At 38.2% G+C, this 27,255-nt stretch overlaps 1 protein-coding gene and 1 non-coding gene across 6 annotated transcripts in view; one reads left to right on the plus strand and one right to left on the minus strand.

The window, feature by feature from the left end:
- Positions 1-497: 497 nt before the first annotated feature.
- The window catches only part of HSD17B4 (hydroxysteroid 17-beta dehydrogenase 4), an 87,465-nt gene continuing 60,707 nt past the window's right edge, over positions 498-27,255 (plus strand). The window contains exons 1-7 of one of the 5 annotated variants that reach the window (XM_003826709.6): positions 2,301-2,492; positions 6,170-6,223; positions 21,792-21,856; positions 24,088-24,195; positions 24,581-24,640; positions 25,885-25,906; positions 26,003-26,049. In XM_003826709.6, the coding sequence (XP_003826757.1) occupies positions 21,817-21,856; positions 24,088-24,195; positions 24,581-24,640; positions 25,885-25,906; positions 26,003-26,049 (277 nt within the window). In that variant the 5' untranslated portion in view covers positions 2,301-2,492; positions 6,170-6,223; positions 21,792-21,816. Of the gene's footprint in view, positions 2,681-6,169; positions 6,224-21,791; positions 21,857-24,087; positions 24,196-24,580; positions 24,641-25,884; positions 25,907-26,002; positions 26,050-26,750; positions 26,904-27,255 lie in introns of those variants that run through there. The other 4 variants (XM_003826708.7, XM_003826707.5, XM_008952056.5 and 1 more) reach the window with 4 other exon arrangements.
- Positions 19,112-19,211, minus strand: LOC112440002 (small nucleolar RNA U13). The gene has a single exon (XR_003028215.1). It is a non-coding gene; the product is annotated as a small nucleolar RNA U13 (small nucleolar RNA).

A 27,255-nucleotide genomic window follows, 5' to 3' on the forward strand; every position in this document is an offset into this window, starting at 1 on the left:
GTTTCTTCTCTCCTCTCCTCTCTGCCTGGGGTTTTTATGGGCACAGGATGGGGGGCAGGGGGACCACAGGTGGTTTTGGAAAAGGCAACATTCAAGAGGGAAAACAGGGATGCATGTTCTCACTTTGGGCCGTGTTTTCAGGCTTGAGGGTGGAGCCGTCGCTGGGGACCTGCCCTCTTCTGCCCAGAATTTCCCTGCCTTCTATCCCTGTCAGTTCCATTTGCAAATACAGTTTATCTCAACATTTCTTCTTCAACATTTCCTCTGCCTTACTTCTGGTTTCCATAATTTCCCCCAAATCTTTTCTATGTTCTCCTTGCCCACCTCTAATTATCGGGGGAACCTGACCCCAATATTTCAACATAGGTTCTTTCTATTTTCCATAAGTGTCAGTCAGCTGAGAAATAAAGAGAAAGAGTACAAAGGGAGGAATTTTACAGCTGGGCTGCCGGGGGTGACATCACATATCAGTAGGACCATGATGCCCACCTGAGCCTCAAACCAGCAAGTTTTTTATTAAGGGTTGCAAAAGGGAAGGGGGTGTAAGAACAGAGAGTAGGTACAAAGATCACATGCTTCAAAGGGCAAAAAGCAGAACAAAGATCATATGCTTCTGAGGGAACAGGACAAAGGGCAAAAGCAGAACTACTAATAAGGGTCCAACAAAGATCACAAGACAAAGGGCAAAAGCAGAGCTACTGATAAGGGTCTATATTCAGCGGTGCACATATTATCTTGATAAACATCTTAAACAACAGAAACAGGGTTCAAGAGCAGACAACTGGTCTGACCACAGATTTACCAGGGCCGGGTTTTTCCCCACCCTAGTAAGCCTGAGGGTACTGCAGGAGACCAGTGCATATCTCAGTCCTTATCTCAACCACATAAGACAGAGTAGCCGTTTATAGACCTCCCCCAGGAATGCATTCCTTTCCCAGGGTATTAATATTAATATTCCTTGCTAGGAAAAGAATTTAGTGATATCTTCCCTACTTGCACGTCCGTTTATAGGCTCTCTGCAAGAAGAAAAATATGGCTCTTTTTGCCCAACCCCGCAGGCAGTCAGACCATATGGCTGACTTCCCTTGTTCCCTAAAAATTGCTGTTATTCTGTTCTTTTTCAAGGTGCACTGATTTCATATTGTTCAAACACACGTTTTACAATCAATTTGTACAGTTAACACAAGTATCACAGTGGTCCTGAGGTGACGTACATCTTCAGCTTACGAAGATAACAGGATTAAGAGATTAAAGTAAAGACAGGCATAAGAAATTATAAAAGTATTATTTGGGAACTGATAAATGTCCGTGAAATCTTCACAATTTATGTTCCTCTGCTGCGGCTCCAGCAGGTCCCTCTGTTTGGGGTCCGTGACTTCCCGCAACATCCAATCAATCCTCCATAATGGGCAAAGTGATCTTTCCATAGTGTAAATGTGTTCCCATCACTCTCTGGAGTAATCCTACTTAAAACCGTTTTCAGCACAAAATTCAAACATCTAAACATGATCTTGCTGGCTTTGCTTTTGTGGCTTTACCCTCTTTCTCCGCAAACCTAGCTAGTGTTTGTGCTGCCTGTAATGCCCTTCTTTCTTTGCAGGGGTCGCCACTTTAGGTCCTGCTTCCTCCTTCAGAAAGTTTTTCCTCTTTCTCCCCAGCGGGGATAGGGTCTGTTTATTTTGACACCATTAGCACACTGGTGCTATTTGACACACATTGGTCACAAGTCTAGGCTGCACCGTTATTGAAAGTTTACCATCTGACTCTGAGTAGCTTGAGGATCCTATCAAAACTCAGGAGATGCTCAATAAATGTTGATTGAACTATGACTGTTCTCAACATACAAACGCAAGATCATTTAGGAACACTTGTCAAAATGTTTTTGCCCCTTGAGATTCTATTTTGGGAGGTAAGCAGTGGGGGGGTCCAGGACTCTGCATTTTGACAGTTCCCTGATGTTTGCATGTAGAAGTGCAGGGATTATTACACTGAAAAATCTTTACCATCCCTAAGGGGGACTTTCCTTCCCAGAGGCTATCTCTGGAAGCCCCTCAAGGATAGGGGCCGCATGCTGTTTCTCTAGGTCAGCAACTAAACCCAGAAAACGTTTATTGAGTGAATGATGAAACGACAGGTGAATAGGTGAACGCAAGGTGTTGAGTCAACTACTCTTCTACACAGGTCCTAGCAGCTCTCATTGCTTCCAGCCGCAGAAATGGCCCTTGGAAGGCAAGTCCTTCCAGCGAGTGGAGTCACTCTTAACTACATTTCCCAGGATTCCAAGGGAGCCGCGCGCTCTGCGCTCATCTTCCTACCAGAAATTGGCAAGTCACTGACCCTCGTCCCGCCCCCGCCATTCCCCGCCTCCTCCTGTCCCGCAGTCGGCGTCCAGCGGCTCTGCTTGTTCGTGTGTGTGTCGTTGCAGGCCTTATTCATGGACTCACCGCTGAGGTTCGACGGGCGGGTGGTACTGGTCACCGGCGCGGGGGCAGGTGAGCATGCGAAGGTTGGAGGCCGCGCCCCTTGCTGAGGCGCAGCTGGCTGCTCTTTTCGGGCCGGGATACGCGCGCAGCCGCAGCTGAGGTCACCCCGCTGAGGTGGTGGGGAGGGGAATGGTTATTCTTGAGGCACCGCATCTCTTGAGGAGGAAAGAGCCGGAAACACCTGGTCTCTCAAGCAGGTACAGCCCGCTTCTCCCCAGCACCCCGGTGTGGGCTTCCCAAGGTCCTGCCTGAGAGGAGAGGCCAGGCTGGGCTGCTGATTGCAAAACTGGGTGAAAGTTCTCCCTGACCCTTATCTGTGGGCATCGATTGTTACTCTTCCTGCAGTTAACTCTCTTAGATCTTTGCCTAGTCTTTTAAAGGACTGAAAAGCCGCGAGGGGCGGGGGCTGGAATTCGCCCCCTGAAGCGCAGAGATGTCAGCTCCTGAAAAGTCATTCAGTCGTTCAGTGTTTGTTTCCCTCTGTCGTAAGATTTTAAGTTCGTGAGAGGACCTTCTTTAAAGAGGGCGTCTGATAAGAGCCCTTCCCCGTTGGAGTTTGTATGCTTAGCAAGTCACAAACTGTTCTCGAAATCCACTGGAGTCTTGGCAGAGGTTGTAAGCTCAAATGCGCACAGGGGTCAGGCGTATGATGGAGAAAGAAAATGGGAGTAGGATGGGCACATCTGAGGAACTGGAGAGCAGAGAATTCCAAAGTGGACCGGCCAGTGGGAAAGTTGCCTGTATTTCAGGAGCGGCAAAATGGAAAATTGTTATGTGAAATAACCCCATTTTTTAAAGTATAAAAAATTAAAACAAACCATTCATACCAACATAGATGCTGTGCAGTGAGATTTTACATTAGTTTCTAACCAGTGGGTAACCTCTGTAACCTCCAAGTGCAGGGATCTTGACATTATGCACCTTTGATTCTCCACTGGTAGTACCTTATACCTGGAAAGGCCCTAATGCATGAATTATTTGAGTTATATGTTAAACGTTACAAACTGGAATTCTGTCAATTAATTCCTATGTACTTTCATATCTGTATTGATAAAGTGGCTTCTTATGCTGCCTTTCAGAAAATGCTTTCAGTATTGATGAATAGCCAAGTATTTTATACCCATAGCTGTCTGGTTATCTCTGCATGGGCATGTATTTGGGTGTAGCCGTACCTTCTAAATGTTTTTAGGAAAACATTTTGTTTACACTTTGCTTTTATTGTAAATAATGTATTTTACAACGCTTGGTGTTTTAAATCTTTTTTGACAGCTCTTGGATAATTTTCATGCAGGAGGTCCAGGGATTACATTCTAAGACGTTTTTGCCATCGCTAAGGAGACTTTCCTTTTCAGGGGCTATATCTGAAAATCATTCAAGGATAGGACTACTTCTTTTGACACCATTAGCATACTTACACATGGTATGCAGTACATTTTACACCAGTACTCAGTACACTTACACATGCACACACATCTGTATTTAAAACCAGTTCATGATACAGTGTGTAGTACAGGCAGTGCATCCTGAAATTTATTTTCTATTCTGTTTTATTTATAAATTGTAATTGTAACCCACAAAATTGATTTTGTGAAACAATGAGTTGTGACTAGACAGTTATGAACTTAGCACTTGCTGTTCATAAACTGGTTAAATTCTCTCTTACCCATTCAGAGTTGATTAAATTTTTTTTTTTTTTCAGAGCTAAAGGTTTTACTCTGTACCCAGGCTGGAGTGCAGTGACCCGATCATGGCTCACTGTAACCTTGAACTCCTGGGCTCAAGTGATTCTTTTGCGTCAGCTTCCAGACTAGCTAGGACTATAGGCGTGTGCCACCACGCCCAGCTAATTTTTAAATGTTTTCAAGAGATGGAGTCTCGCTTTGTTGCCCAGGCTGGTCTCAAACTCCTGGCCTCAAGTGATCCTTCTGCTTGGATTAAATTCTAAAATAAGTTATTTGGTGAAATTTCCTAGTTTTGGAAAACTGTATATTTTTGGTTCTTTTTGTTTTTGTTTGAGAGGGAGTCTTGCTCTGTTGCCGAGGCTGGAGTGCAGTGACATGATCTCGGCTGACTGCAACCTCTGCCTTCCAGGTTCAAACAATTCTCCTACCTCAGCCTCCCAAGTAGCTGGGGGTACAGGTGCACACCACCACACCCGGCTGATTTTTGTGGTTTTAATAGAGACGGGGTTTCACCCTGTTGGCCAGGCTGGTCTTGAACTCCAGACCTCAAATGATCCGCCCACCTCTGTCTCATAAAGTGTTGGGATTACAGATGTGTGTCACTACTCCTGGCCTTGGGTTGTTTTTGGAAGGGGCTAATAATTTATGTATCTCAGTTTGTTATTTGTATACTTATTGATTAATTTATACTAAATATAAATTGTTAATTAAATTTATTCATTTGTCAATGAAATTTATCAATTAACTTAAAATGTAAAAAATATACACATATTAAAAAATGTAAACAATACAGAAAAACAATCCAGAAGTAAGCCTTCCACCCCTTGTTGCTAGCCACATAGTTCTGTTCTCCAGAGGTAACCACTAATTGCCAGTTTCTAATGTGTTTTTCCCGAGATACTCTATGCCTATAAAACTTCTCTCTTGGCTGGGGATGGTGGTGGCTCACGCCTGTAATCCCAGCACTTTGGGAGGCCGAGGTGGGCTGATCACGAGGTCAAGAGATCGAGACCATCCTGGCCAACATGGTGAAACCCCATCTCTACTAAAAATACAAAAATTAGCTGGGCGTGGTGGCGGGCGCCTGTAGTCCCAGCTACTCGTGAGGCTGAGGCAGGACAATCACCTGAACCTGGGAGGTGGAGGTTGCAGTGAGCCGAGATCACGCCACTGCACTCCAGCCTGAGCGACAGAGTGAGACTGCATCTCAAAAGAAAAGAAAAAAAGCAAAACTTTCTCTCTCTCTCTGTGTGTGTATATATATATATATATAAAATTTCTTTTTGGATATATAAATTTACACCTTATAGTTTTGAGTCAGAATTAAATATTTTCTGTATTTGATGACTGTGTAGTCAAGGTTCACTGTGGGATACAGAAACCACTAGATATTTTAAGCAGCAAAGGATTCAATACAGGCAATTAGGTTTTAGGCAGGTCTTCTTAGAATAACTTCTGAAACAATAGGAAATTGATCCATTAGAGGAGGCAATACCTCTGAGGCTGTCATTGGAGCTGTGCCACAGCCCAAGTAGCACTGGCACTAGGGACCTGAAGTATGGAAGCTGCCATCCAGGGATTAGGGAGCTGAATGAAGAAGTCGCTGCTATAGTCAGTTTCTGAATACCTAGGAACTTTCAAGAAAACTAGCTTCTTAACAACAACAGCCAGAACTCCCAGTAAGGTGGTCTCTGTCTCACTTACACCTTCTAAATTTTATGCAGATGCATCAGATGGTGGAACCCAATTCACAGCATCCTAGCAGCTAAGTAGAATGTAGGAAACGGTAGTAGAATAGGTGGAAAAATACAGTTTTAAGCTTTCCAACCTCTGCAAGCAGAAGAGAGTGGATAGGTTGAGAATGTCAGTGATAGGATAGGTTGAGAGTATCATTAACATTTAATTAATTGTTCACCAATTTCTTTAAATGGGGATTGAGTTGAGCGGACCAAAAAAATTATGCTGACATTTCTTCAACTTTCTGATTATTTTGTTTTTGATTAGGATTGGGCCGAGCCTATGCCCTGGCTTTTGCAGAAAGAGGAGCGTTAGTTGTTGGTAAGTTGGTGTGTTTTTCTTTTTAATCTGTAGCTGATAACTGAAATACAATCTTCACAAGCTATCTTTGTCTTTCTATCAAATAATTTGTCAAGGTTGAATTTTATTATTAATTTTTACTTTTGCCAGAAGGTTTTTACCCCGACTAAGGCTGTCTTTCTAAATTACTTTTAAAAGTGAACCAGTTTCACAGAATTCCCAGCTTAACAGAATTGATAACGAAGGGCTAGAGGGTAGGCATGCTGGCTTGTGGCTATAACTCCAGTGACTCAGGAGGCTGAGGTGGGAGGATCGCTTGAGACCAGGAGTTCGAGCCTGCAGAGAACTATGATTATACCACTGCACTCCAATCTGGGTGATGGCGCAAAACCCTGTTTCTCACAGAAAAGGGTGGGGACAAGCATTTATTGTATAAAAGGAAATTCTTGACTTCAGTAAATTGTAGGCTATAATTTTTTGAGACAGGAGGTTTGTCTACTGGTGCGAGATCAAAAGAGAGCCCCTGTAAGTGTATTGATAAAAGTAAGAAATAACTGAATTTTGAGAACTGGAAGTTTGGAGTCAAGGAATCTAAAGTATGGGTTTCTTGACTCTTTCATCAGAACTTTTCAACTGGAAGCGTTTTAAAAAAATTTAATTGAGGGGGCAGTTACGTGAGTTTTTGTTTATGGAGGGGTCAGATGGAAGATACTGTATTGAAGAATCCTAAAGGTGGGAGGTTTTAGTAATCTGCATGGTTTGGACTGATCTAATGTGCTTGACAGTTGGTGTGGACACAGAAACGAATTTGTCCACAACTGAGCCTTTCTGGGGAATAACGAAATGGGTGCTAAGTGCAGGGGGATATGTAGGACCCAGTACTTATTAGCATATTTCCTGGGATAAAATTGTGGGCCCACAATGATCTTCTAATTTCAGCTTTCTGACATCTTAACGAGGCAATACAGAGAGATGAATTTTCATCAGTTTGTTCAGGGAGACACATATAACAAAAGAGTAAGCAAGCAACCAGGTTTTCTAAACAAGCCCTAAGCAGAGCACTTTTCTCCTTCATTGTGGATGTGTAGCTTATCTTTATGGAAGGAACACTGACGCTTTGGATGTTCCTTGTTTAAGATCATAGCCACTGTCTGCTAATCCAATCTGCTTCTTCTGGCAGGGATGAATTTTGACATTGTATTATTTGGACAGCGAGTATATATTTCAGGCCCACTTTGTCAGATTTTCCCAAGAATAGCTCATGTTGAGGCCTAAAGACACATGCTGTTACTATTTTTAATTTTCCTTCTCTTTTTATGTTACTATTTAGTTCTTAATATTTTTACCTTATATGTTTTTATTTATTTACATCTTTTCTGCTCAATTCCATAACGGCAAGGATCTTATTTTATCTTTTGTATCTACTAAAGGACCTAGAATATTTCTTTGTGCAAAGAAGGTACTTTGTTCATTGGTTATTTTATTGTTGATATACTTTTTTGGGGGAAGGGTGTGTTTGAGATTGGTTGAATACATTTCTTTTTTTTGTTCTTGACTAAGATATAAACTTAGTTTATAAACCTGTTTTATAAAAAATTTTATAACAGTGTGTTCCTGTGCATCAATTTTCCTTTATTTCCCTGTTCCCTCTCAATTTCTTAAATTCAGATTAGGAGTGTTTGAATTCTAAGAAAAAATTAAACAGAGATGCTGTGTCTATCTATTTTGTCATTGCATTATTATAGTAGAGATGATAATTGTGTCAAGTCCTGATAAAAGTCCAAGAATATAGAAGAAAAATATTTCATAAACTTGAATGAAGAGCCAGATTTAGTTTAGTATTAAGGAGGAGAATTCAATCCATGTGGAAGTGCAGAAATTTTGACTGTTGTTTTCTATTCCTTTTTAAAGTCTGTGTCTTACCTGTTAGCCTTTTTACATGTACACCATAGACACTGTGTTTCCAAGTTGCATCACACACACTAATTTTTTTTTTTTTTTTGAGATGGAGTCTTGCTCTGTTGCCCAGGCTGGAGTGCAGTGGCGTGATCTTGGCTCACTGCAACGTCTGCCTCTGGGTTCAAGCAGTTCTCTGCCTTAGCCTCCCAAGTAGCTGGGATTACAGGCGCCTGCCACCAAGCCTGGCTAATTTTTTTTTTTTTTTTTTAAGTAGAGATGCGGTTTCACCATCTTGGCCAGGCTGGTCTTGAACTCCTGACCTCTTTTTAGAAGTGGCATGTCACTTCTACCGACATTTCATTGGCCAAAGGAAACCATTTGGTTAAGCCAAAAGTTAGGGGCATCATTTAAGATAGTCTCCAATTTTGTGTTAATATGATTGCTGTTTTATATTCCATAATATAAAGCTTATGGGATATTTAAATTTGGTATAAGAACTGCTAAGCCTTAGGCTGATACTGTAAAAAGGGACATTTGCTTTTGTGTAAATTACATCTTTCAGGAAATGCTTGTGCATATCTTAAGTAGGTTATTGGGAATTCAGTAGTTTTGAGGTTTCCTCAGTAGGTGAGCTATATCTAGTTCTCTGAATAGTAAGTTTTATTTTGAGGACATAAACACAAGAAGCACTGACAAAAAGGAGCAAAAAGAACTCCTTAGTAAAAGAAAGGGAGTTCTACTCTTGAACTGAAGTAACACCTTTGGGTAAATTGAATTACAATCTTTTTAAGTAAGATTGACATGACTTTTCCGTGCTACAGTTACATAATAATGGTAAAGCTGAGTCTTAACTTCCTGTGGCCTGATGCTAGAGCCATTGTTTTTAACCCCTATGGGATCTTGACAGCTGGAAGGTGAACTGTAGTGGGCAAGGTGCATTGCCTTTGAAGTCAGGCCAAGTTTTAAATCCTGGCTCTGCTGCCTAATTATATGACCTCTCTGTTTATAGCTGTCTTAGCTAACTTCCAGGATTATGGTCAGGGTAAATGACAAAAAATTAAAGACTTTCGGAAAGGGAAGAGAAAGGAACCAATATCAGTCCCTGCTTACCATATATGACTCACTCTGCTCAAGAACTGGATATATCAAAGTGAAGGTCTTGTTGACTGAGGTCTTGTTGACTCAAGGCACATCCTAGCCCCCTTATACATGTTTCTCCTAGATGCTTACAGGAAAAGCTCTGTGTCTTAGTCTGTTTTCTGTTGCTTATAACAGAACACTTAAAACCGGGTAATGTATTTTAAAAAAGGAATTTATTTTTTATAGTTATGTAGGCTGAGTAGTCCAGTGCTGAGGGGCTACATCTGGTGAGGAGGGCCTCCTTTCTGGTGGGGACTCTGTAGAGTCCCGAGATGGCACAGGGCATCACAGGGCAAGAGGCTGAGTGTGCTGGCTCTTGTCTCTTTTCCTCTTCTTATAAAGCCACTAGTCTCACTCCCATGATAACCTGTTAATTCATTACCCGATTAATCTATTAGTCCATGAATAGATTAATGCATTTATAAGGGCAGAGCCCTCACAATTCAATCACTTTTTAAAGGCCCCACATCTCTTTTTTTTTTTTTTTTGAGAGGGAGTCTCCCTCTTTTGCCCAGGCCGGACTGCAGTGGCGCTAACTCGGCTCACTGCAAGCTCCGCCTCCCGGGTTCACGCCATTCTCCTGCCTCAGCCTCCCAAGTAGCTGGGACTACAGGTGCCTGCCACCGTGCCCAGCTAATTTTTTTTTTTTGTATTTTTAGTAGAGATGGAGTTTCACCGTGTTAGCCAGGATGGTCTCAATCTCCTGACCTCGTGATCCGCCCGCCTCGGCCTCCCAAAGTGCAGGGATTACAGGTGTGAGCCACCGTGCCCGGCCAAGGCCCCACATCTCTATACTGTCACATCAGGGATTAAATTTCAGTGTGAGTTTTGGAGGGGCTAAATATTTAAACCATCCCAGGCTGCTTTAGGCACTGATATACTCTCCGCAACGGTAAGTATAGTACTTAGTAATCAAGAATATATACTGATTGAATAAGTGAAACTGATATAATACAGGGAGAAAGATCATAAGAAGGCACATGTGAATTCCAGCTTATAATAAATGAGCCGTACATGAAATACCCACATCTCCCTTGGATACCTCCATGACTATCACCAATCTGGATTATGGGGGAAAACCTTTGAATAAATTTAGAGTAGCTCTTAGCTATTTGTCATTTTAAGAGCTAGAGTAGTTCTTAGCAATTCGTTATTTTGTCATTTGCCAGTTTTAAAAAAAGTAATAAGGTTAATAGACTTAACATCAAATAGATTCATTTATTCATCTAACATGTATTTATTAAGCATCTATTATGTAGCAAACACTGTTCTAGATGCCAGAGGAATATAGTGGGAATAAAACAGGGTCCCTACTTTCATGGTGCATATATTCTAGTGGGGAGCAGTGGAGGGACAGATAATCAAGAAATACATATGTAAAAATATAATAGATGTAGGTGCTGTGGAGAAAAAAATGAGTGAATGGAACAGAAAATGCTGAAAGAAGACTTTTAAGGAGAGACTGCAGGAAGTGAAGGAGTGCGCCTTGAGGAGATCTGCTGTCGCAGCATCCCTGGCAGAGGAAGCAGCTGAAGCCAGGTTACTGAGGCTGCAGCAGGCATGGTATGTTTTAGGGTTAGGAAGGGAGCCAGTGTGGTTATATAGCGAGCAAGGTCATAAGGGAGACAAAAGTGAGAGATGAGGGCAGAGGGGTCCTAGAAGGCCAGATCACATAGGACCTTTAGTTCAGAGTAAGGACTGACTTTTACCCTGAGATGGGGTAAAAAGCAATGTACATAATACTCATCAAGTAATATTGATGCTCAGATATGAACTTTATTTCTCTCTCAACATTTCAGTAAAGGAATTTATGATTCATATCTTATGTAACAAAGAATTAAGATCTTTTATAAATAAAGGACATTTACAAATCTGTAAGCAAGTATCCCAAATGAAATGTGAACTAAATAGGCAAAACAATAATAAATATAAATATAAGCCATGAAAATAAAATATTACTTTACTAGTGCTCAAAAAAATGTAGACTAAAATAATGAGCTACAAATTATAATCATGTAATTGTCAGACTGAAGGCAATGATAATAACCAATGTTGTGAGAATGTGGGGTAACAGGCATTCTCACAAACACGTGGTTCTATTTTCAGGCTATTGATGCCTGATAATTTGGTACCTTGTACTTAGTTATCTATTTACCTACTTATAGAATACTTTTTATCGGATCTAAGTGTGTTTTAGAATTCCTTGGATCCTGGCTGGGTGCAGTGGCTCACGCCTGTAAACCCAACACTTTGGGAGGCTGAGGCAGGAGGATTGCTTGAGGCCATGAGTTCAAGACCAGCCTGGGCAACATAGCAAGGCCCGCTGTCTTTGCCAAAAAAAAAAAAAAAAAAAAGGCCAGGTGTGGTGGTGCATGCCTGTAGTCTTAGCTACTCAGGAGGCTGAGGCAGGAGGATGGTTTGAGCCTGGGAGTTTGAGACTTCAGTGAGCTATCATTGTGTCACTGCACTCAGCCTGGGTGACAGTGATACCCTGTCTCAAGAAAAAACGAAAAGGATTTCCCAATATTCGTACATTCCCAATATAGCACGTATTTGACAAAATTTTGGGAATGCTTTTTAGGAAAAATCTTCTGTAGTTAATAGACTGTCCGAGTCACTGATTTATTTAAAATGACAGTAACAAGGAAAAGATTTATGTTAAAAAAAAACCCTCCAGGGTTATGAACTAGATTTTATATGGAAAATGTACAAATGTATCACACTTTGGAACATTTTGATGGTTTCAGCTGAAAAGACTTGACCCTTGACTATCATACTCTTACCATTTTTTTGCTACCTATTTGAAAGCTATTTGAGTTGGGTGGTTGATTTATTTTTTCCTTCATATCCTCCCCCAACAAATGTGATTTTTTTTTTTTTTTTTTTTTGCTTAGTGGAACTAATGATCTTTTTAGGGTAAAAGAAACTTGCTTAACACATTTGAGGAGCAGAGTGGTACTGTAGTAGGTCCAATTTCTAGTGTAAATTTTGCCGTTTCTTATAGATTTAGGGACCCGTGGTAGGGTAATCTTTTCCAAACTGTTTTCTTATCTGTGAAAGTAGGAACAATTGTTACTGCCACTCTCTTAAAAAGCTATCTGGAGATTAAATGCATCAGTGTACATAGCAGTTTTATTGAAATGTGAAGTACACACATATCAGTATAAGTTATTATTATTACTACTAGAATTTTAGCTATACGTTTAAATGGTAACAGTGTCACATGTTACGGATACAATTCTCTTTGTATATAATTGCAAAAAGTATTTTTAATGTTCTTTCTATATCTAAGCTTTTCAGCATGGACCAATGATTTTCTTTTCTTATTATTTTTAATTGACACATAATATACATATTTATGGGGTACAGTGTGATATTTTCATACCTTTATACAGTGTGTAATGATCAAATCAGTAATTAGCATATCCATCACCTCAAACATTTATCCTTTCTTTGCATTGGGAACATTCAAAATCCTCTCTTCTAGCTATTTGAAAATATAGTATAAATTACTGTTGGCCATAATCACCCTAGAGTACTATACACCACTAGAACTTATTCCTTCTATTTAGTTGTAATTTTGTATTGGTTAATCAATCTCTTCCTATTCCCCTCTTCCCTGCTACCCTTCCCAGCCTCTAGTAACCAGTATTATACTCTGTACTTCTGTGAGATCAACTTATTTAGCTTCCACATATGAGTGAAAACATGCTGTATTTATCTTTCTGTGCCTGGCTTATTTTACTTAACATAATTTCCTCCAGGCTCATCCATGTTGCTGAAAATGACAGGATTTCATTTTTTTAATGGCCAAATAGTATTCCATTATGTATTGTGTGCCACATTTTCTTTATCCATTCATCTGTTGATGAACGCTTAGGCCAGTTCCATATCTTGACTGTTGTGAATAGTGCTGCAGTAAACATGGTAATGCAGATACCTCTTTGACATACTGATTTCCTTTCCTTTGGGTTATATATACCCAGCAATGGGATTAATTCATATGGTAGTTCTGTTTTTAGTTTTTTTGAATAACCTCCATACTATTTTCCATAATGGCTGTACTAATTTACATTTCCACCAATAATATATGAGAGTTTCATTTTCTTCACATTTTTGTCATCCTTTGTTATTTTTTTTTTTGCCTTTTTGATAGTAGCCATTCTAACTTGAAATGATCTCATTGTGATTTTGATTTGCATTTTCCTCATGATTAGTGATGTTGAACATTTTTTCATATATTTCTTGGCCATTTATATGTCTTTTTTTTTTTTTTTTTTTTTTTTTTAAGAAAGAGTCTCACTCCGTTGCCCAGGCTAGAGTGCAGTGGTGTGATCTTGGCTCTGTGCAACCACCACATCCCGGGTTCAAGCGATTCTCCTGCTTCAGCCTCCTGAGTAACTGGGACTACAGGCACCTGCCACCACACCCAGCTATTTTTTTTGTAGTTTTAGTAGAGATGGGGTTTCACCATGTTGGCCAGGCTGGTCTCAAACTCCTCATCTCAAATGATCAGCCTGCCTTGGCCTCCCAAAGTGCGGGGATTACAGGCGTGAGCCACCACACCTGGCCATTGAGAAATGCCTATTCAGTTCATTTGCCATTTTAAAAATATACTGTTTATTATTTATTTATTAGCATTATTTATTTTTTATTTTTGGTGTTGAGTTTTTTATGTATTTTGGATATTAATCTCTTGTTGGATGAATAGTTTGCAAATATTTTCTCCCATTCTGCAAGTTGTCTCTTCACTGTTGATTGTTTTTTTGCTGTGCAGAAGCTTTTTAGTTTGATCTAGTCCCATTTGTTTATTTTTGCTTTTGTTGCCTATGCTTCCGAGGTCTCATTTATAAAATCTTTGCCCAAACCAATGTCCTGAAGTGTTTCCCCTATGTTTTCTTCTAGTAGTTTCATAGTTTCAGGTCTTATGTTTAGGTTTTTAATAAATTTTGTGTTGATTTTTGTATATGATGAGAGATAGGGGTCTATTTTCATTCTTTTGCATATGGATATCCAGTTTTCCCAGCACCATTTATTGAAGAGACTGTCGTTTCCCCCACATATGTTCTTGGCACCTTTGTAGAAAATCAACTGGTTTTAAATGCGTGGATTTATTTCTGTGTTATCTATTCTGTTCCATTGGTCTATGTATCTATTTTTATGTCACTACCATTGCTGTTTGAGTAGCTATAGCTTTTTTTTTTTCTTCTTTTGAGACAGCGCCTCGCTCTGTCGCCCAGGTTGGAGTGCAATGGTGTGATCTCGGCTCACTGCAACCTCCGCCTCCTGGGTTCAAGTGATTCTCCTGCCTCAGCCTCCCGAGTAGCTGGGACTACAGGCACCTGCCACCATGCCCAGCTAATTTTTATATATTTTTTAATAGAGATGGGGTTTCACCATGTTGGCCAGGATGGTCTCGATCTTTTGACTTCATGATCTGCCTGCCTTGGCCTCCTGAAGTGCTGGGATTATAGACGTGAGCCACCGTGCCCGGCCTTTGGTAGCTCTAGCTTTATAGTATATTTTGAAGTCAAGTAGTGTGATACTTTCAGCTTTGTTCTTTTTGCTCAGTATTGCTTTGGTTATTTGGGATCTTTTGTGGTTTCATGTGAATTTTAGGATTTTTTTTTTTTTTCTATTTCTTTGAAGAATGTCACTGGTTCCCTGGTTGTCTAGTGGCTAGGAACAACAGCAAAAAAAGAATGCCACTGGCATTTTGATAGAGATTGCATTGAACCTGTAGATCACTTTGGGTGGTATGGCCATCTTAACAGTACTAATTCTTCCAATCCATGAATGGGTTAATTTATTTCTAGGTACTTTATTTTATTTTTTTGGTGATTGTAAATGGGATTGCTTTCTGGTTTCTTTTTCAGCTAGTTTGGTATTGGTTTATATGGTATGGATGTTTTTCTCCTCCAAATCATGTTGAAATGTGATTGGCTTAACACCAACCCATTGGTGATAAGTGAGTTCTTACTCAGTTCATGTGAGATCTGGTTGTTTAAAACAGTCTGGGACCTCCTTCTCTCTCTTGCTGCCACTCTTGCCATTGTGATGCACTTGCTCCCCCTTTGCCTTTTGCCATGATTGGAGGCTTCTTGAGGGCCTTACGAGGAGTAGATGCTGGAGCTCTGCCTTTACAGCCCACAGAGCTATGTTCCAATTAAACCTCTTTTCTTTATAAATTACCCAGCCTCAGGTATTTCCTATAACAATGCAGAAGTAGCCTGACACATTGGTGTATAGAAATGCTACTGATTTTTGTATGTTGATTTTCTATTCTGCAACTTTACTGTATTCATTTATCAGTTCTAAGAGTTTTTTGATGGAGTCTTTAGGTTTTTCTATATGTAGGATTGTGTCATCTGTAAACAGGAACAGTTTGATGTCCTTCTTTTTAATTTGGATGCCCTTTGTTTCTTTCTCTTGCCTAATTGTCCTGGCTAGTACTTTCAGCACTATGTTGAATAAGAGCGGTGAAAGTGGGCATTTTTATTTTGTTCCAGTTTTTAGAGGAGAAGCTTTCAGCTGTTCTCTGTCGAGTGTGATGTTAGCTGCAGGTTTGTAATATATGACCTTTGTTGTATTGAGGTACATTCCTTCTGTACCTAATTTGTTGAGAGTTTTTATCTTGGAGGAATATTGAATGTTACCACATGCTTTTTCTGTGTCTCTCGAGATGATCAGATGGTTTTTTTCTCCTTTGTTTTGTTGATGTGATATCACATTTATTGATACACATAACCATCGTTACATCTCTGGCTAAATCTCACTTGATTATGATATATAATCTTCTAATTGGATTCAGTTTGCTAGTATTTTGTTTAGGATTTTTGTGACTGTGTTCATCAGGGATATTGGACTTCAGTTTTCTTTTTTTTGTTGTTTTGTCCTTGTCTGGTTTGGGTATCAGTATAATGCCCACCTCATAGAATGAGTTTGGAAGAAATCTGTTCCCTCCCCCTTCAATTTTTTGAAATAGTTTGAGAGGAATTTGTATTAGTTCTTTAAATGTTTGGTAAAATTCAGCAGTGAAGCTGTCTGTTACTGCTCTTTTCTTTCTTGGGAGACTTTTTATACCTGCTTCAATCTTGTTCTTTGTTATTGACCTGTTCAGATTTTCTATTTTTTCTGAGTTGAATCTTGGTAGTAGGTCATATGTCTATGTCCAGTTTTCCTCTAGTTTGTTGGCGTAGAGTTGTTCATAGTAGTCTTTAATGATCTTTTTTATTTCTGTGGTATCAGTTGTAAATGCCTTTTTTTCATTTCTGATTTTATTTGTGTCTTCTCTTTTTTTCTTAGTCTAGCTAATGAATTGTCAGTTTTGTTTATCTTTTCAAAAAACCAACTTTTTGTTTCAGTGACCTTCTGTAATTTTTTAGTCTCAATTTTGTTTATTTCTTCTCTGATCTTTATTAATTCTATCTACTGATTTTGGATTTGGTTCTTGCTTTTCTAGTTCTTTGAGATGCATTTTTAGATTGTTTATTTGAATTCTTTCTACTTTTCCAATGTAGGCATTTATTGCTATAGGCTTTCCTCTTAGTACTGCTTTTGCTGTATTTCATAGGCTTTGGTATATTGTGTTTTTATTTTCATTTGTTTCAAGAAATGTTTAAATTTTCTTCTTAATTTCTTTGCTACCCATTGGTTATTCAGGAATATGTTGTTTAGTTTGCATGTATTTGTACTGTGTCCAAAGTTCTTGTTATTGATTTCTAGTTTTTCTTCATTGTGGTTAGAAAACCAAAATCATATCAAATAAAAAATTTATTGAGGCTTATTTTGTGGCCTAACTTATGGTCTGTCGCGGAGAATGTTCCCTGTGCTGATGTGTATCTGCAGCTGTTTGATCAAATGTTCTGTTAACTTCTGTTAGGACCATTTCATTTCTAGAGCAGTGGTCTTTTTGGTCCATTTTGTTTATAGAGCAGTTTAAGTCCAAAGTTTCTTTGTTGATTTTCTTTCTTGATGATCTGCCCAATGCCATGAGTGAGGTATTGAAGTCCCCAACTATTATTGTGTTGAAGTCTATCTTTCTCATTAGATCTGGTAGCATTTGCTTTATATATCTGGGTGTTCCAGTGTTGGGTGCATATATATTTACAACTGTTATGTCCTCTTGCTGAAATGATACCTTTATCTTTATATAATGACCTTGTTTTTCTCTTTGCACTGTTTTTGACTTAAAGTCTATTATATCTGATGTAAGTATATAGTTGACTCTTAAACAACATAGGTTTGAATTGTGCAGGTTCACTTATACATTTATATTTTAAAAACCAAACATCAATAGAAAATACAATATTCATAGGATGTGAAATTTGCGTATATGGAGGGCATACTTTTTGTATACATGTGTTTCACAGGGCCAACTTCAGGACTTGAGTAGGCATAGATTTTGATGCACGTGGAGTGTCCTGGAACAAATGCCTTGTATATACTGAGTTATGAATGTAGTTATTCTGCCTATTTTTGGTTTCTATTTGTATAGAATATCTTCTTCTATCCTTTCATTTTCAGTCCGTGTGTGTCTTTACAAGTAAAGTGAGTTTCTTGTAGGTAGCATATAGTTGAGTATTTAAAAAAATCTATCCAGCCAATCTCTTTATCTTTTAATTGGGAAATTTAATTCATTTATATTCAAGATAAATAGGCAAGAACTTCTGTCATTTTGTTAATTGTTTTCTGTTTTTTTTTGTATGTTCTTTGTTCCTTTCTTTGTCTTTTATTGTCTATCTCTTCAGTTTGGTGGTTTTTTTGTAGTGACGAAATTGGATTCTTTTCTCTTTCTCATTTGTGTATGTGCTCTGCCAGTGAGTTTTAAGCTTTCATATGTTTTCATGATGGTAGTTCATCCTTTCACTTCCAGATGTAGGACTCCCATAAGCATTTCTTTTTTTTTGAGACGGAGTCTCGCTCTGTCGCCCAGGCTGGAGTGCAGTGGCGCGATCTCGGCTCACTGCAAGCTCCGCCTCCCGGGTTCACGCCATTCTCCTGCCTCAGCCTCCCGAGTAGCTGGGACTACAGGCGCCCGCTACCACGCCCGGCTAATTTTTTGTATTTTTAGTAGAGACGGGGTTTCACTGTGTTAGCCGGGATGGTCTCGATCTCCTGACCTCGTGATCCGCCCGCCTCGGCCTCCCAAAGTGCTGGGATTACAGGCGTGAGCCACCGCGCCCGGCCAGCATTTCTTTTAAGACGGGTCTAGTGGTGATAAATTCTCTCAGTTTTTTCTTGTCTGGGAAAGACTTTGTTTCTCCTTTATTTCTGAAGGATAGCTTGCTGGAGTAGTGTTCTTGGCTGGCAGGTTTTTTGTTTTTTTTTTTTCTTTCAGCATTTTGAATGTTATTCCATTCTCTCCTGGCTTGTAATGTTTCTGCAGATAAATCTGCTGTTAGTCTAATAAGTCTTATATGTGACTTGATGCTTTTTTCTTGCTGTTTTTAATATTCTCTTTTTGTCTTTGACTTCTGACAGTTTTACGAGAATGTGCTTTGGAGAGGACATTTTTGGGTTGAATCCATTTGAAGACCTTTGAGTGTCCTGGATATGGATGTCCATCTTTCTTTCAGGACTTGGGAGTTTTCAGCTAAAATGTTTTCTATGCCCAACTTCGCTCCTTCTGTAACTCTCAATATGTAAAAATTTGTTTACTTAATGGTGTCCCATTACTACCATAGGCTTTCTTCATTCTTTTTTATGTTTTTCTCTTTCCTTTTTTTTTTGTCTGACTGGGTTATTTCAAAAGACCTGTCTTTGAGTTTAAATATTCTTTCTTTTGCTTGATGTAGTCTGTTGTTGAAGCTTTCAATTGTATTTTTAAATTTCATTGATTGAATTCTTGTTTTCTTTTTTTCTTTTTCCTATCAGTTGGGCAATGTGCTTATTTCATGACAAAGTTTGAGGGAGGCACATCTTACACATGAGTGTGAACATTCAGTCATCACACTTTATTCATTGTGTTCTTAAGCTCTGTTTTTTTTTTAATGATATATACATCTTTTTGTTGAATTTCTCATTTAGATAATGAATTGTTTTTCTGATTTTCTTGTATTATCTATCTATATTTTTCTTGTATCTCACTGGATTTCCTTAAGATCATCATTTCGAATTCCCTTTCAGGAATTTCGTAGATTTTCTTCTATTTAGGTTTGTTACTGGAGAGTTGTGTTTCTTTGGAGGTGTTGTGTTTCCTTGTTTTTCCATGTTTCTTTTTTTTTTTTAACTTAAAAAAAGTGTTTAAAGAAAGGTATCTATTTTTATTTCTTTATTTATCCACCTAGAGACGGGGTCTCACTCTGTTGCCCGGGCTGGAGTACAGTGGCGCGATCTCGGCTCATTGCAACCTCTGCCTCCTGGTTCAAGCAATTCTCCTGCCTCAGCCTCCTTAGTAGTTGGGACTACAGGTGTCCACCACCACGCCTGGCTAATTTTTGTTATTTTTAGTAGAAATGTAGTTTCGTCATGTTGGCCATATTGGTCTCGAACTCCTGACCTCAAGTGATCCACCTGCCTGGGCCTCCCAAAGTGCTGGGATTGCAGGCGTGAGCCACTGCACCTGGCCTGTTTTTCCATGTTTCTTTTGTTCCTACATTGATATTTGTGTGTCTAGTAGAACAGTCGTATCTTCCACTTTTATGAATTAACTTTTGTAGGGAAAGACTTTTTTCTCTATGTATCAGTTAGGTTAGGTGTTTGGTTTAGCTTCTGGTTGGGCACAGATGTGTAATTGCCTTGTGATTTCTTTGGCTGTAATCAACATCAACAGTGTCTGTATGTGCCTCAGTGGCCTTGACTTTGGTGTTTGTGGAGACAGTGGCATGGTTTTGCTGGGAACAGGGATTGCCAGATGGGTTACTTGTCTGTCCCTGGTGGGTGAGCATGGTGCATGGTAGATCCTCCATGGGAGGGGGAAGGGTTGCTGGTGGTGTCAGTTGTCTTGGTCCATATGGGGCACATGTGGCACATGGTTGCTCTACTGCTAGATAGGTCATGGTTGCTTGAGGTGATAGATGCTGGCCAGGCTAATTCTCAGTCTCTGGGGAATGCGTATGTCAGCCTTTCTCTTCCTGGTGGCAGCGTCCCCATTGTACTTGAATGTCTGTTTTTTTTTTTGGAGTGTAGGGTGCTGCATGGACTCAGGTGCTGAGGTCATAGTGGTACCACTGAAACTAGCTGGTGTCATGATCCTGCAGCCTTCTGTGTGGGCATGGTGGGATGATGGCAGATGGCACCCCTAGGATGTGGAGGTGTCTGGGCTATTGGCCTCCAGGTCAGAATGCACACCAGCAGTGGTTCCATTACCAAAATGGTGTCATACTGTAACAGCTTGGGTCTCATGGGATAGGGAGGACTCAGCTTGTGTTCCTTTTCAGGAGCAATTCAGCTGTGTATACTCCAGGCAGGTTCCTATACTGAGCTCAGGGTCTGTGATTACAGGTATTTGTGATGGTAATGGCGACTCTTGGGTATCCCCCACTTAACCTTTTGCCCACAATGGGAAGTCCCTGTCAGCTCTAAGCTGATTCCATCTGGATGCTTCACTTCCCCCTCTAAGCTGCCATGCAGAGTTTCTGTGCCTCAGAGGGTTTTTGTCACTTCCTTGCTGAATTTTCATGTTCTCTCTTAGACATTCTACCTGAAGTGCTGTTATTTGTTGTTTTGATTCTTCTCTGCGGAGGAGACAAGGATTGGGCACCTCTAGTTGGCCATCTTGATGACATCTAACCAGTATTTTCTAGTTAAGATTTTAATTTCTGTGATTTCGCTCTGGTGATAATGGGATTGCTGAGTGGGTCAGTGTCAATTTAGTGGTCTCTAATGTAGAGATTTGTTTGAGATAAATTTACCCCAATATTATTTAACTGCCCATGATTGATCTCAATAAATTATTTATCCACCTTTCAATGCTTGACTGCCTGGTTGCGCTTTGTAAAATTTCCACTTGGGGGTAGTGTTTCATTGCACAATCAAACAATGCTTTCTTCACTTAAGTATCACGTTTTCTAATTTGCTTTTGAACTTTCTTGTGCTTAAAAAGGGTCATAAAAGACTGTTAGCTGTCTTAAAATCTTGATTTTTTTAACTGGTTGTTTCCTGTCATTTGAATAATTGCATTGAAATGAACAATTAATAAGAATTCAGTCTTTTGAGAATCCTAACACTTTTTCCATCTCTTGAGGGATAATACAAGCCTCTTTCTATTATTTTGTGTCTTGTAACATTTTTATTTTCACTAAGACTTATCATATTATACTGTCAAAAAAAAATCTCAGTCCACATTTTGAAAAACTCACTTCCTGTTTTTAAAAAGTTAAGTGAAAATATATATGCCTTAGCTAATTTTAGGCGTTGGCTTTTTCTCCATATTATCCCATTACTTATTTATCCAATTCCACTTTCAACTCTCACCCCAGTTTTAAAAAGAGCAGTTTTTCAGAAGAAAAAAAATCTTGTTTAAAAAAAATTGTGTTAATCATAACTATTACATTTTCATGTATACCATTATGCTATTTATTAATTAGTAACTTTTTTATTGTTACAGCTTTCAAAATCTATGCAATAACCCTATGGAGAAGATCATTTCACAATGCAGATTCTTTGTTTCAAGTAATTCTCTTAAGTTCTGTTTTTCCAAGTTATTTGGCATTTATCTATGTATCTTTTTTTTTGCATGTTATTTTGTAAATTTTTTCATGAATTATTGTGTAAATTAACTTTGATATTTGTTCTTATTTGATTATGTTGGCTTGGATATACACTTTATGCTAAAATCTGTGTATTACTGTGGCCATCGCATACTTAACTTTCAATAGATTATAAACTCTTTGAGGGCAAACACCATTCTTATACATTTGTGTGTCCCTCTGTAGATTTTCTTGCAAATAGTAAATTATCAATTAATGTTTGTAAATATATAATTGGATATAGGGAGATGTTTTATGGTAAGTGTCATCAGTTAAACATATGAACATGGAGTTATGGTATAAATTAGTGACTAAACATATATTGGTTCTGTATGTAATTTTTGACCTCTTTTGAGAAATAGTTTTTATTTCTTTCATTTTAGACACTGTGTGTTGTAAAAACTTAAAATATGATTTTCTAATATTTTAAGCTCATGTGTGTTTCTTTTAAAATCACCATTCTTATACATAAAGACTTTCTTATGGAGAAGATATTTCAACATTGTATGCTTAATCTTTAAAAACTTTTTTATTGTGGTAAGAATACTTATGACATGTATCCTCTTCACAAGGTTTTAAGTGTACAATATAGTATTGTTATAGGTATGTTGTATAGCCGATCTCTAGAACTTATTTATCTTGCATAATTGAAACTTTTTTTTTTTTTTTGAGACAGAGTTTCCACTCTGCTGCCCAGGCTGGAGTGCAGTGGCACGATCTCAGCTCACTGCAACCTTTGCCTTCTGGGTTCAAGCGATTCTCCTGCCTCAGCCTCCCGAGTAGCTGGGATTACAGGTGTGCATCATCACGCCCAGCTAATTTTTGGATTTTTAGTAGAGACGGGGTTTCACCATGTTGGCCAGGCTGGTCTTGAATTCCTGACCTCAGGTGATCCACCCGCCTCGACCTCCCAAAGTGTTGGGATTACACGCATGAGCCACCGCGCCCGGCCCAATGTAATTGGTACTTTATACCCATTGGTTATCAACTCTCCATTTCCAGGATCTCACTAGTTCCTGGCAACCATCATTCTATTTTCTGATTCTATGAGTTTTGATATTTTAGATACCGCACATAAGTGGAATCATGCCAGTATTTGTCCTTTTGTGACTCACTTATTTCGTTTAACATAGTGTCTTCAGAGTTTATTCATATTATCACATATTGCAGTATTTTATTCTTTTTAAATGCAGAATTATGTTTCATTGCATGTATATACCCCATTTTCTTTATTCATTCACCTATCCATGGACATTTAGATTGTTTCCACATCTTAGCTATTGTGAATTGTGTTGCAGTGAACATTGGAGTGCTAATATCCTTTGTTATTTGAAGAGAATTTCAAGTCAGTTTTTCTTCTGATTTCAGTTCTTTTGGATAAAGATGTGGAAGTAGGATTGATCGATCTTATAGTAGTTTTGTTTTCCTGTGTATTTAATCTTAAAGCGATTTTCACATTTTTTCTTTTCTTTTGCTGAAAAGTGGGTGAATCTTTTTTTTTTTTTTTTTTTTTTTTTTTTACTTTTCTTCCCTGCTCCTTTTTTTTTTTTTTTTTTCCTGGAAAGGGTCTTGCTCTGTTGCCCAGGCTGGAGTGCAGTGGCATGATCATAGCTCACTGCAGCCTTGATTTCCCAGGTTCAAGCAATCCTCCCACCTCAGCCTCCCAAGTAGCTGGGACTACAGATACATGCCATAATGCCCAGCTAATTATTTTGGTTTTTAGTAGAGATGAAATCTTGCTATGTTGCCCAGGCTGGTGGTCTTAGACTCCTGAGCTCAGGTAGTCCTCCCACCTTAAGCCTCTCAAAGTGGTGGAATTACGGGTATAAGCCACCATGCCCAGTCTTCTTTACTTTTTGAAAGAGGAAAAACACTGCACAGTTAAAAATTTCATGAGAACAACCTGTATTTAAATATTTTTGCTGTTTCTTTATGTCTGTATTCAAAAATGAAGAGGAATGTTTTGAAAATGGCTGTGTTGTGTTTAGTAAGATGGGATAGGGTAGGAAGGAACTGGGCAGGTGACTGAAGAGATGTGCTAGTAATTAGAATTTCATTTTCCACACACACACACACACACACACACACACACACACACACACATTTTGAAAATCTAGAATAATTAATTGTTGTTTGCTTGTTTTTGCATTACAGTGAATGATTTGGGAGGGGACTTCAAAGGAGTTGGTAAAGGCTCCTTAGCTGCTGATAAGGTTGTTGAAGAAATAAGAAGGAGAGGTGGAAAAGCAGTGGCCAACTATGGTATGGTATTTGAGAGAACTATACTATTTATTTTCCTTCAACTAATTCTATTTGTCACATTAATAATCTTTGAGCAAATATCTCAGTATTCCAGTATAATTATGATTTTCTAAGTCTGCCAAAGTTTTCTGACTACATATTTTATATATGTGAGAATTTTTAAAACTTTTGATGTAGACTGTTTCATGATTCTAAGCTTTGTTCTATTGTTTACTATTTTTATTAGTGAGCACATGATATAATTAGTAAATTATTGTAGATATGGATATGTTCTTCTAAGTTCTGTTGGGTGAATAGTATCTGTCGTGTACTCTGACCCACAGAATTTAGAAGTCCTTTGGAAGGGAGGTTGCCAAAATTTCATACAAATTTTCCTTTCCCTCAGATTCAGTGGAAGAAGGAGAGAAGGTTGTGAAGACAGCCCTGGATGCTTTTGGAAGAATAGGTGATGTTTCTTTGTGTTATGGCTCTTGTGGAGCAACTTCTACCTTCCTAATGAAATATTTTTAAGTTGACTTTCATTTACTAAACAGATACCTCTTTCCTCATAATCACATTTTAAAATTTGATTTATAAGTTAATTATTGTACTTATTTCATAAAGGGTTTAATTGAGGTGGCAATTTTATGGATATAGTGTTGAGTTTGTTTTTTTGCACCTTAAGTGCTTTAAAAAACTTATGAGCGTTTACTCAGTGCCCTTTTTAAAATAATTCAGTTAAACCTCAAAGATGTTTATAAGATTAAAAAATAAACCAATATTTTGGCAATAGAGGACCCAGTGGATTCTTTTGGATAATTATAATAATTTGGATTAAAATAATCCAATATCTTGCAAATTACTTAAGATGATTTCTCTATAATAAAAATCTTAATTTTAAGAAGTATTTCAAATAAATTGTTGAGTTTGTTATTTCTGTAGCTAATCTTCCCAGTTTAGTCCCACACACTCTTAATAAAAGATTATTTAACTACTAGATGGAGACATCACGGAAGATAAGCCCAACATGTTTACAATCTGAAAAACATTACTTATTCTTAATTGAATGTGCTCTCCCTTTTTTGTTTGGTCTATTACACTTATTTTTCTAATTATGTTTGATTGAACTCATAAGAACCATGTTCACATATCATCTGACAGGGATAGAAACCACAAAAATGTGAAATCATAGGGTGAAAATAGCCACAAGAGGGTTGAACCTTAAAAAATAATTATTTTCTTTCATAGTGAGAAAATAATTATGTATCAAGATAAGGCATCAGTTTGTAACTCTAATGGTTTTCTTTTTGGACTTTTTACTTTTGAGTGGCAAGGGAAAAATGTAACTTTAACTTGCTAAGTGAATTTTGAGGTTAAGTGTAGAATGGCTTATGGTTCTGATTCCTTAGAACCTAAGAGTTGTAAAATGGCTCATTCTATAAATAAGTGGATAGAATTTTGATAGAGAGGTGGGAAAATTTATAGATGTTAGTTTGAGAGGAAGGTGCTTGATCTAATGTGATACTTAGGCTTTTGTGAGTCAACTTTTTTTGATGTAGGTATAGACTTTTGTTTTGAAAGCACTCTTTACCTATTATATTTACTTTTTCATGGTTAAAAAACGCCAGTTTTGAGAGAAATGTGAGTTGTAAGCAAATGCAAACTAATATGCTTGCTTTTAGATGTGACTTGTATCTTTTTATATTGTAGATGTTGTGGTCAACAATGCTGGGTGAGTATTTCTTTTTCATTTTTAGTGATGTGTGTATAATTTTTTTAAAAAGTATATACTTTCCTCCTTTTACCCTATACAACATTGATTTTTTAGAATTCTGAGGGATCGTTCCTTTGCTAGGATAAGTGATGAAGACTGGGGTAAGTTGTTTTTAGTATTTCTCTGGGGAACATACTTATCCATTTAGCCTTTTTAGTATTTGATAAATTTATACATTTAAGGAAAAACCTGCTTCTATCTACTTTTGCTGCTAATATAAATGATGAGTAAACTGTATACTGAAAACAATGAATAGTTAGAAGTAGCCTGTTTTAGGAAACATTTAATACTTTAAAAAAATGTTAACTCATTTGTTTAGAAGTTATCTAAAAGGATTTTATTTCTTCAGGTTTCCCTCTCCCCTTTTTTTCTCCCTAAGAGGTTGTCAGCATTTTCTAGCGGTATTAACTCTTAACAGCCTTTAACGTGCTTATCCAGCTGTGTGAATCTTTTTCAAGAACAGGAGCAGGATATGTAAGGGAGTCTAGTGCACTAAAAATGATGGAGATCTTAGAACAGGTTAGGACAAAACCTGGATATAATTTTGATGCTTCTAGTAAATAGGAAAGTTTTCCATTCTTTCTGAATTGGAAAGATTGAGTTTAGATAGTGAACAAATCACAGTTAAGAATTTTTTTTTTCTTTTGCTCCTTTTTGTGCTTACTTTCATTGGCCATCAGAACTAAAATGAACAGTGGTGGCTGACACAGAGGGAGGCATGGCAACTGAGGTGAAACAATTGTATCATTGTTTATAGAGTGTGTTTTGGGGGAATAGTGCCTGACTGTCTTTTGGAAGAAGAGTTAGTATCTTTGATTTAGAATTAAGCTAAGAAGAGCTTTTAGTTTCTGCTTCCCTTGTAACAACTGGGGTAAAAAAGAAGCTGAGAAAGATAGGATTTGCTGTCAAAGGCGGCCTATGTTGGTGCTTTTCTTGGTGCTGCAATGGGACTGAGGTATTTCCTTCTCTGATTCCATCCTACTAAGCCACTACTCCTGACTACCCTTCTCCCTCTCTTTCTTTTTTTTAGTTCCTTTTTTCACTCTTACATTCTTCTTCTAATATACACATGAAAACATTTGTTTTACCAAAAATAAGTAAGAATGCTTAAAAAACTTGACAATTAAAATCTAGAAATATCTGTCTGAATGTTTCATAAGTGGTCTGTTCGTTAGATCGAAATCTGTGAAAACAGGCCTCTCACTAACTCATTTGCAAATGGTAACAATAGGGATCTAGTGAGTATTTTGTAAATATTTCTTAATGAGCTATGTGGTTTATGATTATGCTTTAACTGATGTTAGTGT

The sequence above is a fragment of the Pan paniscus genome, chromosome 4 (assembly GCF_029289425.2).
Source record: "Pan paniscus chromosome 4, NHGRI_mPanPan1-v2.0_pri, whole genome shotgun sequence".
In the NCBI taxonomy this organism is placed as follows: Eukaryota; Metazoa; Chordata; class Mammalia; order Primates; family Hominidae; genus Pan; species Pan paniscus.